Source organism: Akanthomyces muscarius, chromosome 1, assembly GCF_028009165.1.
Source record: "Akanthomyces muscarius strain Ve6 chromosome 1, whole genome shotgun sequence".
In the NCBI taxonomy this organism is placed as follows: Eukaryota; Fungi; Ascomycota; class Sordariomycetes; order Hypocreales; family Cordycipitaceae; genus Akanthomyces; species Akanthomyces muscarius.
Window position 1 is genome coordinate 3995534 of NC_079241.1, and position 18325 is coordinate 4013858.

The window sequence follows — 18325 nt, forward strand, 5'->3', positions numbered from 1 at the left end:
TCATAGAATACTAGGCAAAAACAATTCAAATTGGCGCTATGCTGCAAAATCCACTACATGAACAACCACAAGGAATTTAGAGCGCAAGAGCGCCAACAACCGCCGCCACACCAGCTAGAAAAGCCTGCTGGGTGGCAGCAGGAGCAGCAGCATTCGGCGTGGCCGTCTTGGAGCCACTGGCGGAAGAAGAGGCGGCGCCAGAAGAGGAAGAAGACTGCGACGCGCCGCCGGTGCTCTTGGCTCCGGAGCTGCTGGCGCCCGATGTGGACGAGGCCGTGGTGGCGGTCGGCACGGCGCCGCCGGTCAGCTTGTCGAGGCCGGCCACGAGCGTGACGGCCATGAGCTCCGAGATGTACCCCGTCTCAACGCCCGTCTTGGTGCTCGAGCCCTGGCCGTCGCTGTCGGAGTGGGTTTCGGAGAAGCTGCAGCTGGCCTCGTTCTTGGACGAGGTAAGGGCGCAGGCGGCAGTGACGGCGCTGTTTTTTTTTTGGCAAGCGTTAGTTTCAGCGCTAGAACGAGAGCAATGCAACGATTGTTGCAATCTTTTTCTTTTTGAAAAGTAGAAGCCGGCAAGAGAGTACAGAGCGTTTTCTTACTAGATGCTGTCCTCGTCGCTTTGCGACAGCGACATTTGCCAGGTCGACGGGCCCTGGACAATGGTGCCGTGCGTCTCCATGCCGCAGTCGTCGGGGCTGACGCTGCTCGCGCAGGTGTAGGCAAACGTGGTGGCGGAGCCGTCGACGTTGAGGACGGTGGCGACAAAGTCGTTGGGGTCGTTGTACGGCAGCAGGAGGCTCGTCACCATGGGCTTGTCGCCGTCGGCGGCCGCCGCGAGGGACGTGGCAGCGGCGCCGAGGGCGAGCAGTTGCGTGAGGCGATACATTTTTTCTTTTTTGTTCTTCGGCGGCGATTGATTTGCTGTTGCTTATTGACCGGCTGTCGCGTGTCGAGGATGATGTACAATAGGAAAGAAGAGGAACAAAAGCACAGGAAAGCACAAAGGGTAGCCAACGATGAAATACGAGGACCACAAGGCGCGCCCGTTGTCTAGCCCTGCGCAAAAAGTAACTAGTGGGGGAGGTGGGCACAGGGCAGACAAAGATCGCGCGGCCAAGAGAGTCTAGATCCTCGAGGACCGCGCTTCGTTTGAGTGCGCAGAAACAGGGCAATTTGAATCCAAGGCGCCCGTTGAGCAGCCACCTACGTTGCAGGGGACACACGCGGCCACCCTTGACAAGTTTTCTTTTCTTCAAATACATATTTGTAGAAGTTCTCTGCTCATCGTCAAAACGGTTGGTACTTTGGAACAACTTTGAAAATTTGTCCCACCAGCTGGTCGCAAATCAGCTGTGCTGTCTCTACTCATTCATTGTGACGCAAAGAGGCAATCTTGATCCTAGTAAATAGCGCGCCCTGACCTGCGTCCGAGTCAATCTGCCCTGAAGCCAAGAGTTTTTCCAGGTACGGTCGCACGAGGTACTCCGTACCGACACAAAGATTATGGATTTCCCCTGAAAGGGCATGAAGACCAAGATCCGCCAACCGTGGTTTGCGCAATTACCAGCAGGCAAAAGGTCCCGAGCAGCTCCTTTATAATCAATTGGCCAACGGTTTTTTTTTTTTTTTGTCTGTTCTAATCCCCGATGCAAGGGCCGGCAGTTGGCGCAATCCACCACCGCGCGCGACTGCCGGGGGGCTTCTCCAGCGCCGGGACCGGGCCGACCGTTCACTGTAGGCAGGGCTGGACGGAATCAAGACGGCTTCTTTGGCCTCGACGCCTCTCGCGCCTCGCGCTCTGCACCCAGTTTTCAGACAAGGGTTCCGATCGACTCGACTCGATATCTCCGAGCGCAAATACATGAGGCTGACCAATTGCGAATTCTATAATCTGTCACTCCATGTCTATTCTCCTCATTGGTCGACCTTGCTCATGATGCGATGCCGTGCATCCGACAAGAATTCCCAGTCTTAGCTCTCGGTGATTAGCTCGGCCTGCCGATACTCGACCAACTTACTACCAGTACTACTGCATGTCTGAGGCTTCATCAACGGCGCTTGTGGTGCCGTTATTAGCGAGACTACGCCTAGGCACCATGATGACTGGCCCTGCTTCCGGCGCGTCCACGAATTCTTGATAATCCAAAGCCCACAAAATTGCTTCCCATTAGGCTACTTATTGAAATGGCCACACAGGTCCTCACGGCTCGCGCTTCGGCTTCTGGAGTTCATCCCCACCGCCGGGCATCACTAGTGCCATGATGAGCAGATGGATGCCCCTACCCATGACAACGACATCGGCCGAGCCCGGGGATAAATATTTTTCTTTGATTCTATTTATAATCGTGGCATCTTTCTCACAAATTTGATCGATCTCACGAGACCTTGACACAATGCAAAGGCGCTCTTTTGCACAGCTGAGATAAACAGTCTGTACTGAAGAAGCCACCGACGCCGCGCCACAAATTCCGGAAACCATGGCCGAGACGGAAAAGGAATCGATTCCGCCGCCGCCGCAGGAGGACAGTACGTCAACGGTCAATGACGCTGAACTTGCCCAAAAGGAAGCCTCGCCAAATCGACAAGATGTCGAGAGCGCAGACGACCATAATGAACATTCCCAGCCAGATGCCGCCGCGGAGCACGACAGAAAGGCCTTTCAGGTTCGCTTCGAGCCTGGCGACCCCGAGAACCCGCACAACTTTGGCGCCGGCAAGAAGGTGTCGATTCTCATCCAAATGTCCCTCTTGGCGCTGGTCGGCTCCCTAGGCACGTCGATAATCGCCCCGGCCGAGCCCGTCATTGCGCGATACACGAATACAAGCAAAGAAGTTGCGACGCTGGTGCTGTCGCTCTACGTCCTCGGTGCGTTCCAGGCCAATCTCTTCACTTCACGATGTTGATGACCATCTGCCAAACATGACACTGACCTTTTTTTCTTTCTTTTTTGCCCCAACAGGATTCGCCGTCGGCCCTCTGCTGTGGGCACCCGTCAGCGAAGTCTTTGGCCGCCGGTGGTCCATGCTGCCGCCCGTCTTTGGCCTCGCCCTCTTCAGCATCGGCACCGCCACGAGCACAAACGCCGCCAGCATCTTCATCACGCGCTTCCTCGCCGCCGTCTTCGGCTCCGCGCCGCAGAGCAACGTCTCGGCCGCCATGGGCGACTTTTACGGACCCAAGACCAGGGGCATCGCCATGACCTTCTTCTCCGTCTGCGTCGTCGGCGGGCCTACGCTGGCGCCGCTCATTGGATCCGCGTTGCTGGTCAATCCAAAGCTCGGATGGCGATGTGAGTTTTTTTTTTTTTGGCCCTGCGACCCCCAAAATACTGTGAGCTGAGCTAACAAAGTTGATGCAGGGACCGAGTATATGCAAGCAATCATCTCGTTTGCCGTGGTTGTTGTGTGCATCTTCTTCTTGCCAGAAACGTACGGCCCTGTTCTGCTGCGGCGCAAAGCGGTGCGCATGCGCAAGGAAACGGGCGATGATCGGTGGTGGCATCCGCAAGAAGAGGAAAAGATGAACATGGGCAACATCGTGACAAAGTACATTGTCAGGCCTTTAAAGTAAGTCTGCATGCATCTGTTTGAGGAGCCGAGTGAAAACAAACTGTAGCTGACCTGGTATCGCAGCATGCTCCTGACAGAGCCCGCCGTGACATGCATGGCAATCTACGCATCCTTTGTCTTTGCCCTCATCTACATGTTCCTCGAGGTCATCCCCATCGTATACCTGGAAGGCCGCCACTTCAGCCCCGTCGTTTCCACGCTTCCGTATCTGAGCATGTTCATCGGTGTCCTGCTCGCCGTGTTTGTCAACCTCGCCAACCAGCCACTCTACGCAAAGGCCATGGTGAAGAACAACAACAAGCCTGTTCCTGAGGCGCGCCTGCCGCCCATTGTCATTGGCATTGTGCTGCTTGTCGTGGGCATGTTTTGGTTCGCGTGGACGGCGGAGCCCAGGTTCCATTGGATACTTCCTACTGTTGCGCTAGGTATGTCGAGGTCCCCCTCTCACGCTGAATAATCTTTGTCTAACCAAAATGCAGCATTTGTTGGTGCGGGCTTCAACATTGTCTTCCAGCAGTGTCTCAACTTTCTTGTGGACACATATGGCATGTATGCGGCCAGTGCCTTGGCCGCCAACACATTTCTCCGCTCGCTGCTCGCGTGCGGGCTGCCGCTGGCGGCGAGACCCATGTTTAACACCATGGGAGTTGGGCCGGCCGTGAGTCTCTTGGGCGGGATAGCGTGTGCAGCGTTGCCGATTCCATTTGTCTTTTACAAATACGGTGCGAGGCTGCGAAAAGCGTCCAAGTTTGCGGCGCTGCGAGACTAGGCCAATCGATTTATACCATGTACATAAAACTATCAGCATAGAAGCATGTAGACTTGGATAATTGAAAGCGGATTCAGCAGTAGAAGAGTCAAAGTATCGCAAGCAGGCTGTTGTCATGAGACATGAGAAAGGACGCAGGGTTGGTTAGTCTAACACAGCGATCCGGAGAAACGCTCCCAAGGACCAGATCACGGTAGGGGGCAATCGTCACTGGGATCAGCACGGCTTCTTGTTTAGGAGAGCTTTGGTTAACCTGGATCCGATATTTAGAATCATCATGGTTGAACTGGCGCATTTCAGATCGCAACCGGCCGCCGAGCTGCCCGCGCAGGGCAGCATGCTGCCGACAGATCTTAAGCCAGAGGCACACTTGTTGCAGCGCGGGCCGGGGGCGCCCTTTAACAGGTGCGTCCAAAAAAATTGCGTAGCTTACAGACCGGGGAAAAATCTCATGATGGAATAATATGGAAATGTACTGGCCCCCACCGTCCAGTACTGTTTAGCGGAGAGTTGAGCCGCAGAGGGTCATTTCATCATGTGGGGTACGCAATGATGAGTAGATAGATGCCCGTGATGATCGCTCCTTTAAGACGGCAGTGCTATAATCGCATGTGCAGCAATCAATCGCGAAGAGTATCGCGGTGAGAGAGATGAAAAGTTGGGAAGCACATCTCCGGCACCAGAGAAGCCGACGACAGGCAGCGTTGCGTCGGTTATGATGTGCTAATTTACGCTTGGGTCAGAGCCGGCCTGCCATGGCATTTCTGGAGGAGCCTTTGCGGGCTTGGCAGCCGAACAAGAGGCTTGGCGGCGACGTTGATTCGGCCGGCACGGTAAAGCGGCGCTGCGTCCTTTCCGAGGCCGGCCTGCCTGCTTGCTAGCTGGCCTTGGCGCAGCTGGCAGGCCGCGAGATGCGACAAACAAAACAGCTGCCAGCTGGCGGATGCCATGTGTAAATAGTCTTCTATTGGCTCCAGCATCGACAAACGGAAGAGAAAAAAAGAAAACAAAAACCCAAGACAATCAAGTCATTCTACTGATTCACAATTTAAGTTTAAGATTTTTAAATAGCACAGTACCTAGGCTGTAGTCTTGTAGATTGCCAGCAAACGTCAGCTACCAACCCTGCTCCTCTTGGCTCACCGGCAATACGGCACGCGGCCGAGCAATTCCCAGGGCATGACACTATCTATGCAAACATGTCACAGCTTCATATGTACCTCGCGGCACTTTGCTCCGCCAATACACCGTCTTGGCAAAACGTCACTATCAGCCCCCAAGACCCCTACAATGACTGCCTACCTATTTAAAAGGCCGGTGGCCTCTTGTACCCAGTATTACGAGTCTTGGGCAGCCCATTACATGCAACAAGGTGCTGCCATCTCTGGCTGTGACAAGACAGCCAAGACGACCACCAAGACATGGCAACATACACCGTCAATTCGCGCTTGCAATTTCAATAAGCCAAAGAGAGAGGGGCTGCCCAATCACGAGAAATACAATCTCTCTCTTGGGTAACATTGCAGCGCCCGAGCAAAAGTTGCTTGCTTGCATCATCTCATCGTCGCCCACCGTCTCAGCGCCGGGGGAAGCCACCACTAATTTCGCAGGGTCATTCGCACCAAATCTGCCCCCAAGCACCCAAGGGCGGCACCACGACTAGACCCAAACTGCCAAGAGCTCCAAGACTTTGCCCAGAAAAAAATAATAAGAAGGCCAAGCAAAGGAAAAGGGACAAGAAGTGCTGATCGGCCGACCGGCGGCGTATCGTGGCCCTGGGTTTGCATTTTAATACAGAGCGACTTCCTTCCCCCCTCGTTCCACGACCTGTCCCTCCCGAGACTGCGATTTATCTTCTTTCAACGTTTTGCCGTCAAGCCACAGAATCTGGGTCGCTGCGCACGCTCCGAGCTTCATTTACACGCCAGTTTTGCCCTATGAGAGCGCTCCCCGCCCACTGTGACTGACCCTCTGTGATCGACACGTCCCAGCCGCGCGAAACAGGTTCTGGACGCTCCCGCCGCACCACCGAAAGGGGCATCGCCAGTCTGCCGATCATGGCCGCTGTACGCCGCAGCACCGTGGCCGCGATTTTCGTCAGCTTTGCTGCGCTGTGCGCCGCGTCCACCGACGTGCCCAGCAGCAGCAGCGGCAGCAGTGGCAGCAGCCAGCCGACGACGACGACCGCCACGGTGCCGACGCCAGCTCCAATCGTCACTCCTGCCTTCTCTGCCAACGCGCACACGACGCACAAAGCGAAGCCCACGGGGCCAATCACGACCGCCCCCATATTCTTGCCGTACTATGACGACTCTGCGTGGTCCGCTCTCCGAGGCAGCATCCTATCCTCCGTATGTCGACTTTGGTGCGAGCTGCATCTCAGCGCAAGGCGTTGCTAACCGTGATACGGCCAGGATGATGTCAAAAACTGCACGACATATACGATATTCTGCCGCAAGGAGCCCAGTCAGGCTTGCAACCTTGCTCTTGAATTTCCGTTCATCATTGTCGAAGGCCCCACGACTGTCGAATTCCACGGCACATATACCTCCACCTTGTATGGCTCTACCCAAGGACTGCACATTTCCGTTGGACAAAAAGTGGCTAACAGAGCGCGTTTCTAGTATCGCCAACATTGAATGCGATCTCGACGGACGAACGGCGGCGACATGCTCCGGCTATTCGAGCTACCGCTCCGGCTACAAGAACGGTCACGTCACTGGACCTACTGAGCTCTCCTGGACTTCCACTCTGAGCGGAACGGACGTTCAGTGGGGTGTGTTGACCATGGCGGACATCCCCAAACCGACTGGCGATAACGATGATTCGGCCGATATCACCATGGCGCCGACCGAGAATACGGCGCTGTTGTTTCTGCCGTCCGACACTCCGGTGAACGCGGCTAGCCCACAGGCTGTGTCGGCCTGGGCAGCCGTGGTGGTCGCAGCGAGTACCATTTTCGCGGGCTTGCTTCTCTAGGTCGCGGCAGATACGAACGGACCACCAGTGGCATCCTTCTGGGAATGACTGTACAGGCGAGTCAGTATTGGCTTACCCTCGAGCTATGAGCGAGAATTGGCATGGCATGGCATGCATGACACGGGTAGAAGCCCGTTTGGACAGAAGAGTTTATACCCCCGATACAAATCAGTGCAACCTACGGGATGGTATGCACAGGCGTTTTTTCGATTCTTAATGGCGGCATCTTGGCGTTGTGTGTTTTTGTACCTTGGTACTCATTGCGCGGAGTCTGGACATGTTTCCCTCAGTTTTCCTGTTTCGAAGGCATACACCCTAGCTCTGTGGTTTTCGCAGACTTGGAAGACGTGGTATTCCCAATGAATTTAGACATACGACAGCATCCTTACTGCTATTCGCATTCTACTGGTGATGATAATGTTTGCCAGACCATAACCAAAAGGTACCAGCTACCCTGCATGTTTTTGAGCTGTAGCAGACGGCGGCATGCGGTGAGAGTGCGTATATGCAAGGCTGTCGGGGGCCGCAGATAAAAATAGATGACTGCATTGCTACCCGACTGGATCTCACCCTCTCCTGCAGCGGTTTTTTCTTTTTCTTGTTCTGATGATCAAACAATAATCGTTTTCAACAAAATCCATTCAGAAAACGAGAGCTGGGAGTGGTGTGTTTTCCTCGTAGATGTGTCTTGTTATCTGACTAGCGTCATGCATGCTTAGAGTTAATCATGGTGAATACGATAGTGTTGGCCTGAGGAGCTGAAAAGGTGCAACCGACTTTTTTTTTTTTGTATTCTTCTAGATATCGTACTGTACATGGTATTCGAAAGGCCGAGAATAATATCCATCTGGTTTGAAGAGACGGTAATATGAGGCTTTGCAAGATTTGGAAGACTTCGGTTTGATGGATGATTTCAAGTGGTATACGCCACCGTCGACATCACATGCAGCCTTGGACATGGACATATAATCGACGGCATATCTAATCAGATCTTGAGGGTTGGTTTTCTTCTTTCTTCGCTGCAGGGCCGTCTTCCCTCGCAGACACAGTCAAGCAGCACGTTTCAATGGCCCAAGGCTCCAATTCGCAGCTGGCCCCGATTCGGGGTGCGGCGGGCCCGACACGAGAAGGCCGGGTAGGTCCTCCTCGCATCGCCATCTCACCCACCAGCCAGCCGGTGGAGCTTGTGTTTGCTGGCAGCAAGCCCGCCAGGTCGGTGAATACGGCCCTCAGACTACAAATCTGGAGAGCCCCTCGAAAAGCTACCAGAAGCGGCTTAGCAAGAAACGTGGCATTCGGACTAGGCCCGGTCGAACAAGAAGCCAAGGATGAGGGGAAACATCGTCACAAGCAAAGAAGGCATCGGAAACCCTCTCTGGAGATAATCCTGGGGAAGCCGAGGAGTGGCGCTTTTGCATGGGATTTGGGGGAAAAGGCGCCGCCTCTACTTACTTCCCTCATGCCGAACAGGCGGCGGGGGCCATGCAGACGTGAGAATATCATTCCCGCCGCCGAGGCGTCTGTGTGTGTGTGTGTGTGTGTGTGTGTGTGTGTGTGTGTGTGAGGGCGCCAGCGGCGACGTCGGCCGGGATGGAGATGCCGCGCCTCGTCCGTTGAGGGAGGCAGGGATTCTACCCCGCGCCCGCCACTACACCCATCCATGTCTTTTTTTTTTTCTTCCTTGGCTCTTCTCGTTCGGACTAACTTAGAGACTTGTATGTAGGCTTCAGTTGTGGTGGTGGTTTGTGCGCCTTTTCTTGCAGTTTTCTTGGGCTTGGGGTTTGGGTAGCCAAGAGGTTGGCTCCGGCACTAGGGAAAGCTAGCTCAGATCGTGGATGTATGGAATCAACTCCGCACCCGCCCAGTGTTTACTGGTAGCCAGCAGGTCAAGCGGGAATGCCATTCACGGTTCTACGGTAAATAAAACGGAATATTGAATGGTCGACAATGTACAATCTACAATGGGCTCCATTGAGCTGAAGAAACGGGAAGCCAAGAATGCAAGTCGCTGCATTGATGCTGTTCTTGTCTCGTCTGCCGTCAGCGCCTTGGCAAGTCGTCGTTGGGCTGCTCGGTGCTTTGAGAAGCCGGCGTGCCAATGTTCGGTTTTAGTGTTGAAGGATTACTATGGGCTTTGTCGTGTTGCAAGCCTCGCCGGACGAGGCGGGATGGTGGCATGAGGTTATGGGTGTAATCAGCCACCAAGCCCAAGTTGGGCAGTGAGTGAGAGCCGCGCAAGAGAGAAAACGGAGCACAAACAGGGTGGCAAGGATGGTAGGGACTGGCCATCGCATCGATAAGCCTCGTACGGAGAAGCACGTAATGGGTTCATCGATGACGAGAGCAGGAGACGATCGGTAAAATTCAGGAAGAGTGCCAGCAGAAATACAATACAAGGTTCCGAAACTTGGAAACATGTTGTATGGGAATATCAATTGAGGTTGGGGCAATGCTAGACCAAGCTACAAATGGGCAATGATGGCCGAAAACTGCAAATCGTCCGCCGATATGCAGCTTGTGATATGCACATCTCTACCGCTCGTGAGCGTCTGCAGCGAGCGCCGATTGCATGCGGCGCGGCCGTGAGCGTCGGAGTTGTACATATGTGTCGCAGCATTTGGTCCCCCCCGAGGGCGAGGACCGTGGGCGGTCTATTCGGCCGGAACCCTGGCTTACACAGAGCGGAGGAGAGGGGGGGGGGGGGGGGGGACCGCAAAGGTTAATTCACGAGCGGCAGGCTGGGATGACGAGACTAGTGATTTCTAGCTGGGTTTGCGTTGTGGAGTGGCGAGGCTGGCCGGGGGAGGATACACGGATGGGGGGTTGGAGAAAAAAGAAAAAGAGACATGAACGACCAGCTAGAACAAATAGGGAATCAATTGGAAGGCTATATCTGAAGCCAGATTGTTCGTTATTGTGGGCAAGGACATTGCTTTACGAATAGACAGCAGACCAATGTCAATGGTGTGTAGAGAGGAGAGGAAACAAGAAAGAGCAAGGACGGAAAAACAGAAGAAACAGACAGTACGGGAGTGAGAGTGACATTGTGAATAGACTTTCTTCAGGCCAGATCAGCACCGAAATTATTGGTGATACGATCAGATGGCCCGATGTCGAGGCACGGCCGCCAGGTGCAGTCGGCCTCGGTCGTGTTTCGAGACGGTGACCGGGGTGTCAAGTGTGCGCTCCCCCCTCGCAGTGTTTTGCGCAGCACACGGTTGATGTCTCAGCTGGACGCACTGGATTTTGCTTTGAAAGTTTTTTTTTGTTCGTTTTAGGACGGATTACAGAAGCGTCGTGCTGCATGACAAGGTAGGGATACTGGGAGAGGTGTCAAGATGAGACAGGGCATCGAGACGACGAGACGACGTCCGTCCTGCTTCCTGGAGAGATGGAGCCAGCCACTTGCTTCTGGCAGCGAAGCAGGGCAGTTTTTACTTCCTTTCCAGTGGCCGCTTCGTTTGGGCAGGAAGCCTCGTTTGGAGCATCAGCAAAAAGCCAGGCCCGAGACAAAAAGGCGGCTCAGCGGCTGGGGGCTAGCAGGGAAGCTTGCTGTATTTTTAGTGATCGTTGCCCCCCTGTAGACGGACCCGTGGCGGGGCTCCAGGGCCGGCTTGCCACCGTCTCTGGCGCCCAGCTACCTTGGGTCTAGCGCTGGGACGGACAAGCTTTGGCTCCTTGGCTGGCTTCCAAGCTCCCTACCTACCTCTCCGATGATGACGCCCGCTCCCCGGCCACTCGAGCGAGGTTGCAAGGCCAGCATGGGGAGCATCCACATCCTACCGGAGGGCTGCTAGTGTACATATGTACGGTCACTGGTGGGAAAAAGAAGTGGTTTCTGGTGCGTCTTCTGGCAGCCAAGCAGCCCTGTCCACTGGCTGGGTCCTGGCTGGGGATGGGTTGCCGCCTGCGACGCCAGCCAATGGGTGGGCCAGCAAAACAAAAGAGGCGGGACAAGGCTCGTTCCCTCTCTCGCACCACGCATCATGGCTATAGTCGGAATAATACAGTGGCTGGTAAAGAGTCACCAGTTCCTCCCGCCATTATGATTGACAGCCATTGTATTATAAACACACGCAAAAAAGGGGTCCAGATTCAGGAACAATCGGCCATTGTCAGATGTCATGACCCGTGGAGGGGGCTTCCTGTGTCTCTTGTGTCCAAGTGTCCAAACTCGCGACGAAAAAACACATGGGCTGGCTAGGCCCATCGTCCATTCACTAGTTACTCCGTACTTGCTCACGGACTGCTACGCTGATGATGCACGTCACGGAAACACACCCTCCCCCAGACGGGTTTCGCTCCAAAATGGCAGCGACTAGGTAGATGGCCAAGGAACCAGAGCAACAAGCTGCAGTCACCAACGAGTCAACGATGCCGGCAAAACCCACCCGCCCTTCTCGGTATCATCCCATCCCGGGGGCGGCGCGCCCATCCATCTCGTCCAGTCGTCGGCCGCCAGCCGCTGCTCGTATCAAACACAGTTCGTCTCACCCGAGGACCGGGGGGCTTTTCACTTGCACTTGCACTGGCACTGGCACTGGCACTGGCGTCAAAGAGAGTCAACGTTGGCTATCCTCTTTTTGGGGGCTGCGGAAACTCAGTGCCAATCGCTCCGAGGCATCACACCCACACGGCACTCCTCTCTCCCATGTCCCACCACTTTCAATTATATCATTCTTTTATTCTTTTATTCTTCTTAGCCCTATTCCTAGCTTAGCTGTCAAGCCAGAAACCCCCTCCCTCCTCATCCGTATCCACCGAGTACGAAGCATGCCCGTCTTGGGCGTGTCGCTTCATCTTTTTCCATGCACCGTCAGCCAATCCGCGCCCCTCTTTCGTCTCGATCTAGTCAATAGACTCGCAAAGCCTTGCCAGAAGAAGAAGAAAAATTAAGGCACAGACTTGGGTGAAGAATAAAATAAAATAATAAATGATTAAATCAAACAAACCCATGCACACATGCACACATGCACACGCGCTCTTGTCCAACACACACTCCCCCGTAGCCTGAACGCCTCTGTAACCGCCCATCGGCCCTGTTTTTTCCCACTCTTGCTACTGGCTTCCCTTTTTCCTTTAAAGACTGGCCGCCGCGCTCCAAAACGACTGGTTCTCGTTGTTTCCGTGTCAAACAAGGTCCCGGATTCTATTTTTCCCTTCTACTTCTCTTGGATCCCATTCGAGAACACATGCGCTGTCAGACCTGCCACCCCCTTTGATCTACGACGTCGTCTATCCTCCACCCAAGCCTTGCAGCAAACCTACCTGCCCACAGGCGGGTCTTCGTATTCACCAGCCTTCGACTTCCTGCCATCTATTATTCCTAGTTTGTCGATACAAGTTTTCTTTGTCTTCTTTTTTTCTTTTTCTGCTTCACTTATAAGTTGCTTGCTTGCTGTTGTATATTTCATTTCTTTCTGCTCGATTTTGTGTGCGCTTGTCCGTATTTCTCTTCTGTCTATACTCACTTGGCTGCCGCCGGTCCGTTTCACAGGCTTGCTCCTCCCCTGCTCTAGGTCGGCGCCTATTACACCTTCTCGTCCAATCCCATTCTTCATATTGGGCTTGCTGGGTTAGGACAATTGATTTATTTCAATCCTTCCTTCTACATATTTCTTCTTCTTTGCAACATTTCTTCTCCCCTACTTGCTCCCTCAATTGGATTCTTCGCCCTGGTTCGGTCCATCCTGCATATCGCGCCGAGCTACCTACCTAGACTCCTGCTCACAACTCGCTCGCGCCGCACTCGTCGTCTCTCGTCGCAGAAATGAAGCTCATTACCATCTTGCCGCTGCTGGGCTCAGCTTCGGCCGCCGTCATGCTGCCCAAGGAACTTGATGTTCAAGATACCAGTATGTCTGCTTCCACACCACCATCCCCAACTTACACTAACACGTGGGGTATCAGGGTCCATCCGCAACGTCGCTGCCACCATAGCCCACGACACAATGTCATACTATCAGGGCAACACTACGTCCGAGCCCAGAGCCATTGGAAATGTCAACCGTCCTTACTACTGGTGGGTGGCTGGTGCTCTCTGGGGCATGATGATTGACTATTATCATGTCACCGAGGACCCCAGCTACAACCACGTCGTCCTCGATGCGCTCCTCGCCAAGGTCAATCTCGGCCCCGACAACAACTACCTGCCGCCTGAGCACGCCGACGAGGAAGGCAACGATGATCTCTTCTTCTGGGGAAATGCTGTCCTTTCGGCTGCCGAGAACAACTTCCCTCAGCCCAACAAGGAACTCCCCTCGTGGCTTGACATCAGCAAGAACGTCTTCAAATGGCTCGAGTCCAAGTGGGACACCAACCATTGCGATGGCGGCGTCTTTTGGCAAATTCTCGAAAGCAACCCCAACGGCCTCAACTACAAAAACAGCATCAGCAACGGCGGCTTCTTCCAACTCGCTGCCCGTCTTGCCCGCGCCACCAACGACGACCAATACGTTCAGTGGGCGCAAAAGATTTGGGACTGGTCTTGGGACAAGAACTTGATCGATCACGACCTTTACCGCATCTACGACGGTGTCGACATTCGCGATCAGTGCTCAAAGCCCAACAAAGCTTCCTACACATACCTTAGTGGCATCTACCTGTACGGTGCTTCTGTCCTGGCCAACCACACTGGCAAGTCCGAATGGTCTGACCGCGCTGAGAAGCTTCTCGACGGTGCTAGCTGGTTCTTCTACAGCGATGGCGATAATAAGGATGTCATGTACGAAGGCGCTTGCGAACCCATCGACTCTTGCTTCAAGGGCAACGCCGACATGACCACTTTCAAGGGCTACCTGGCCGACCTGATGTGGAAGAGCGCCGTTATGCAGCCCTCTCTCCACTCCAAGGTTGCTGAATGGCTCATTCCCACCGCCAAGGCCGCAGCTCAATCTTGTCAGGGCGGCAAGTCCAATACTGAATGCGGCATGAAGTGGTCTACTGGCGGCTTCGATGGCCAGACAAACCTGGGCCCTCAGATGAATGCTCTTGGTGCCGTTCAAGGTCTCCTCATCGATTCGTCTGCTCCTCCCATGCAGGGCGGTGGCATCGCCCGAAACTACGACGCCAATTTTGCGGCTGTTGACCCCAACCGAACCGATGCTTCAGCTTCTACCTCGACGACGACGACTACCCCGACGGAAACTAGTACGTCTGAGACGAGCACATCCACCGAGACCGAGACCCCTACACCTACCAGTACTCCTACACCTACACCTACAACCACATCATCCACATCCACCGAGACGACCACTTCTGATATTCCTACCTCCACTCCAGAGCCCACCACTACTTCGTCTACACCTGAGCCCACCTCTACGCCTGAGCCCACCAGTTCGACGTCCGAAACTCCCACCACCACGAGTTCCACCTCCGAGAGTTCTAGCTCCGAATCAACCACCTTTGTCACTTCAACAAGCACTACTCCTACCCCGACCGAGACCCCGACTGAGACTCCGACTGAGACCCCGACTTCGAGCGAGAGCAGCGAGACTTTGACCACTGAAACTAGTGAGTTGCCAACAACGTCTTGCCCGTCTTGCACCGCCTCAGAGTCCACCACCGCCACCGACATTACCCTCACTCTCGCGCCCACTTCAGAACCCTGCTCAACCTTTTACACATCCTCGCCTTCGTCGCACCACTCCATCTCCTCATTCTTCTCCATGCCCAACCAATCCTATCCTGGAACTGGGCTGCCTTCTTCTGGTCTAACACACAGTATAGCTACAATGCCATCTCCGACCGACGAGTCCGCCGCCACCACCGGTTATACCAACCACGTCTCCGTTGCTGTGGCTGTCGCCTTTGCTTCGGTTTTGGTAAACTGGCTGGCATAAACGACTCGGTCTTCGGATGTAGTACTAACAGTTTTTGATGACTTTTTTTTTTATGATTTATGATGTTCATTTTTATGGTTGCATAATTGGTTTGCGTTATTCCATTTTTTTTGGAAGGAGTTTTCATGCATCATCGCGCTCAATACATGGCAGCACTAGAGGCCCACGACACGTGGCAGGCTTGATTGCTAGAGGCGACTCTTTGGATAGACATAACGAAAAGTAGGATGGTTCCGGCATAAAATGCCGGTGACGAATATTGGCAGATATTTACATATCATCTATAAATTCTATTTAAATTATCAATGCGCTTGCGTATCGTGTATCCCATCGTCTACGGCTGTATCATTGGCCTCTAGTTTTCGCTAATACATTTTTCAGTGAAGAGAGAAAACGAGTAACCTCCTCTTCTGTTCCAACAGTAATGCGCAGGCAGCCCAGGCAGCCGTGCTCCTTGCCGCGGAAGCGAACGACGACGCCCTGGTTTTCCGCCAGCACCGAGTAGACCTTGTGCGCTACCTCGTTGTCCGGCTCGCCCGCGGCATTGAGCATCTCATACAGCAAAAAGTTGCTCTCGGTGCCGCCACGCAGCCTGCCGACGCCGGGGATGGTGGGCAGCTCCCGCACCAGGCGGTCGCGCTGCGCCACGATGTTGGCACGGTTCGTCCGCATGACGGCCAGCCCCTCGGCGCCGACTGCCGCCGACGCCAGCGCGCTGGTCGGGCTAGAGATGTTGTACGGGGCCTTGAGGTTGTTGAGGACCTGCGCAATCTCGGGCGAGGTAAAGGCGGCCCCGAGGCGGATGCCGGCCATGCCAAACGCCTTGGAGAGGGTCTGCATGACGACGAGGTTGGGGTACTCGGCGACGAGCTCGGCAAGGGATGCGTCGTCGGGGGCAAAGTCGACGTAGGCCTCGTCGACGACGACGACGCCGTTCCACGTCGGGTGCGCGAGGATCTTTTCGACATCCGCCTTGCTGAGCAGCGCGCCGGTCGGGTTGCCCGGCGAGCAAAAGTACGCGAGCTTGATGGTCTCGCTGCCCGGCGCGGAGAGGACGTCGCTGATGCTGGGGACGTCGAGGGCGAAGCTCGGCGCGGGCCGCAGCGGCACCTTGACGAGGGCCACGTCGTTGACCTGCGCCGAGACCGAGTACATGCCGTAGGTGGGCGGGCAGGTGAGGATGCGGTCGCGGCCGGGCACGCAGAAGCAACGCAGCAGCGCGTCAATAGCCTCGTCGGAGCCGACGCCGACAAAGAGGTGGTCGGGCGTCAGCGTCTTGGGCGTGTGGGCGTGGGTGTTGCGCAGTGAGCACAGGAGCTGCTTGAGGTCGCGCTGGTGGGGGTCGGGGTAGCGGTGGAGGCCGAGCCAGTCGATCGACGACGAGGACGAGGAAGAGATGGCGGGCGGCAGGGATGGGCCAAAGGCATTTTCGTTGGCGTCGAGGAGGATGTTGGTGCCGTCGTCCTTGTAGTCGCTGGAGAAGAGGGTTTTGGATCAGACGGTGCGTGCCTAAGAGTATGGATGGTTTGGCTGGGGGGTAAGCAGCAGCACTTACTCTCTGGCGCAACGGTACGGCTCCAGAGCGAGAATGTTGGGCCGCGCGCAGGTCGCGAGATTAAAGGCCGGCATGGTGATGGTGGTGATGGAGGGGGAGGGGCAGCGAGCTGTCAAGGTTTTTTATTTCTCGCAGACGCTCGAGGTCAATTGGCGCCCACTGTCGTCGCTTTGTAGTAGATGAATGGCTTGCGGTGATGATTTTTAAAGCAAAACGTGAGTGTGTGTCAACGAGGTGACTCTTTGTCGATAATAGCGTGCGTAGAGAAAAAGTTGAGGGTGAATGATTCCGGCGGCGCCGAACCCGGAGAGCTTTGTCACCGCGGGGCTTCCTGATGCGCCAGTGGGGCCGGGAGCTTGAGAGTCACAGCTCCGCCCAGCGGGCAGCGGCATGTTGTCTATCATGGTTCGTGTGATCTAATGAGTTCGTTTCTCATTCTATGTCTCAAATTCTATGCTAAATATGAAGAAGAAGAAAAGTGCATCCAAGTCAATCGCTAAAATATGTGGCGCGGCAAACAGGCTCCGGCTGTCACAAATGAAATCCAAAGAGAAATAGGCATCGCTTCTTCAGAAACTGCCCATGAATGACAATCCGCCACACCACCATCGCCGAGCCCATGCAGCCCGCAATCAGCGGAATGAGCTGCCCGACCGAGTCCAGGTCGGCGCGGCCTACCTTTTTCACGCCGTTCTCGCGAATGAGGTACTCGACCGCCATGGCCGACAGCACCAGCAGGCCCGCCGACAGCATCAGCAGCGCGAGCTCGATGCGCGGCCGGCCCTTCCTCTGGCGCGCGTTCGCCGCGAGGCCGCTCTCGAAGCCCGTCCGGAAGCGCGCCACGAGGAGGTGCAGCCAGTACCCGAGGAGCGCGACGCAGGTGACGAGCCCGAGCACGGACAGGACCTTGCCCAGCACGCGGAACCAGCCGTCAAACGTGGTGCGCCCGAAAAAGGCAACCTCCTGGCAGCCGCCGCCGTTCTCGACGCCCATGATGTCGATGCCCGTGAACCAGAACCAGCAGCCGTAGGCGGCCAAGGCCGTGTAGAAGAAGAGCCGCGCGGCGCCGGACAGCGAGTGGAGGTGGCTGACGCCGTCGCCGGTGACGCTGGAGAGGGAGCCGCAAAGCAGGAACTGCGTGATGACGGCGGCGGACGGGTGCGGCGTCGTGGTGGTCGTGGTGGCGTGCGTGCTCTCGGTGCAGAGACCGATGAAGACGGCGAGCTGGATGATGAGGTTGGTGGTGCGCAGGCCGGCCTCGCTGCGCGGCTCAAAGACGGTCGACAGAAGGGTCGCGATCCATTGGGCGTATAGACCGACGCGCACGCCGACGCCGTACAGGTCCGAGTTGCCCTGGTAGGTGCAGCCGCCGTCGTCGCGCGCCGCGAGCATGGCTAATTTTTCTTCTTCTTTCGGTCGGTGGTCGTTGCGGCCGGCGAATGGCAGGTTGCTCGGGTGTGTTGCTGTAAGTGAATGCTGTTACTGAGCAGTAGTAGAAATCTGCGCTCCAAGATCTTGCAACATAGATTACAGCCAGGTCAAGAAGCGCCCTGACTTTGGGAAGAGGAGGGAGCCATGTGATATTTCACCACCGGCAGCCCATGGCTCAATCTGC

At 55.3% G+C, this 18325-nt stretch overlaps 6 protein-coding genes across 6 annotated transcripts; 3 read left to right on the forward strand and 3 right to left on the reverse strand.

The window, feature by feature from the left end:
• Positions 1 to 76: 76 nt before the first annotated feature.
• LMH87_006348 (uncharacterized protein) lies at positions 77 to 883 on the reverse strand (the record flags this gene model as incomplete). Its single annotated transcript, XM_056204223.1, has 2 exons — positions 77 to 476; positions 597 to 883. 2 exons carry the CDS (start codon positions 881 to 883, stop codon positions 77 to 79), a joined length of 687 nt encoding a protein of 228 aa, XP_056059601.1.
• Positions 884 to 2474: 1591 nt separating this feature from the next.
• Positions 2475 to 4335, forward strand: LMH87_006349 (uncharacterized protein; the record flags this gene model as incomplete). Its single annotated transcript, XM_056204224.1, has 5 exons — positions 2475 to 2862; positions 2957 to 3286; positions 3356 to 3563; positions 3630 to 3991; positions 4046 to 4335. The coding sequence occupies 5 exons, from the start codon at positions 2475 to 2477 to the stop codon at positions 4333 to 4335; spliced, it is 1578 nt and encodes a 525-aa protein (XP_056059602.1).
• A 2057-nt stretch (positions 4336 to 6392) lies between these two features.
• LMH87_006350 (uncharacterized protein) lies at positions 6393 to 7314 on the forward strand (the record flags this gene model as incomplete). The annotated part of the gene is made up of 3 exons (XM_056204225.1): positions 6393 to 6686; positions 6750 to 6892; positions 6960 to 7314. The coding sequence occupies 3 exons, from the start codon at positions 6393 to 6395 to the stop codon at positions 7312 to 7314; spliced, it is 792 nt and encodes a 263-aa protein (XP_056059603.1).
• Positions 7315 to 13084: 5770 nt separating this feature from the next.
• On the forward strand, positions 13085 to 15155 carry LMH87_006351 (uncharacterized protein; the record flags this gene model as incomplete). The annotated part of the gene is made up of 4 exons (XM_056204226.1): positions 13085 to 13169; positions 13225 to 14463; positions 14596 to 14826; positions 15043 to 15155. The coding sequence occupies 4 exons, from the start codon at positions 13085 to 13087 to the stop codon at positions 15153 to 15155; spliced, it is 1668 nt and encodes a 555-aa protein (XP_056059604.1).
• A 345-nt stretch (positions 15156 to 15500) lies between these two features.
• On the reverse strand, positions 15501 to 16784 carry LMH87_006352 (uncharacterized protein; the record flags this gene model as incomplete). Its single annotated transcript, XM_056204228.1, has 2 exons — positions 15501 to 16629; positions 16711 to 16784. The coding sequence occupies 2 exons, from the start codon at positions 16782 to 16784 to the stop codon at positions 15501 to 15503; spliced, it is 1203 nt and encodes a 400-aa protein (XP_056059605.1).
• Positions 16785 to 17241: 457 nt separating this feature from the next.
• On the reverse strand, positions 17242 to 18102 carry LMH87_006353 (uncharacterized protein; the record flags this gene model as incomplete). Its single annotated transcript, XM_056204229.1, has 1 exon — positions 17242 to 18102. The coding sequence occupies one exon, from the start codon at positions 18100 to 18102 to the stop codon at positions 17242 to 17244; it is 861 nt and encodes a 286-aa protein (XP_056059606.1).
• Positions 18103 to 18325: the final 223 nt, after the last annotated feature.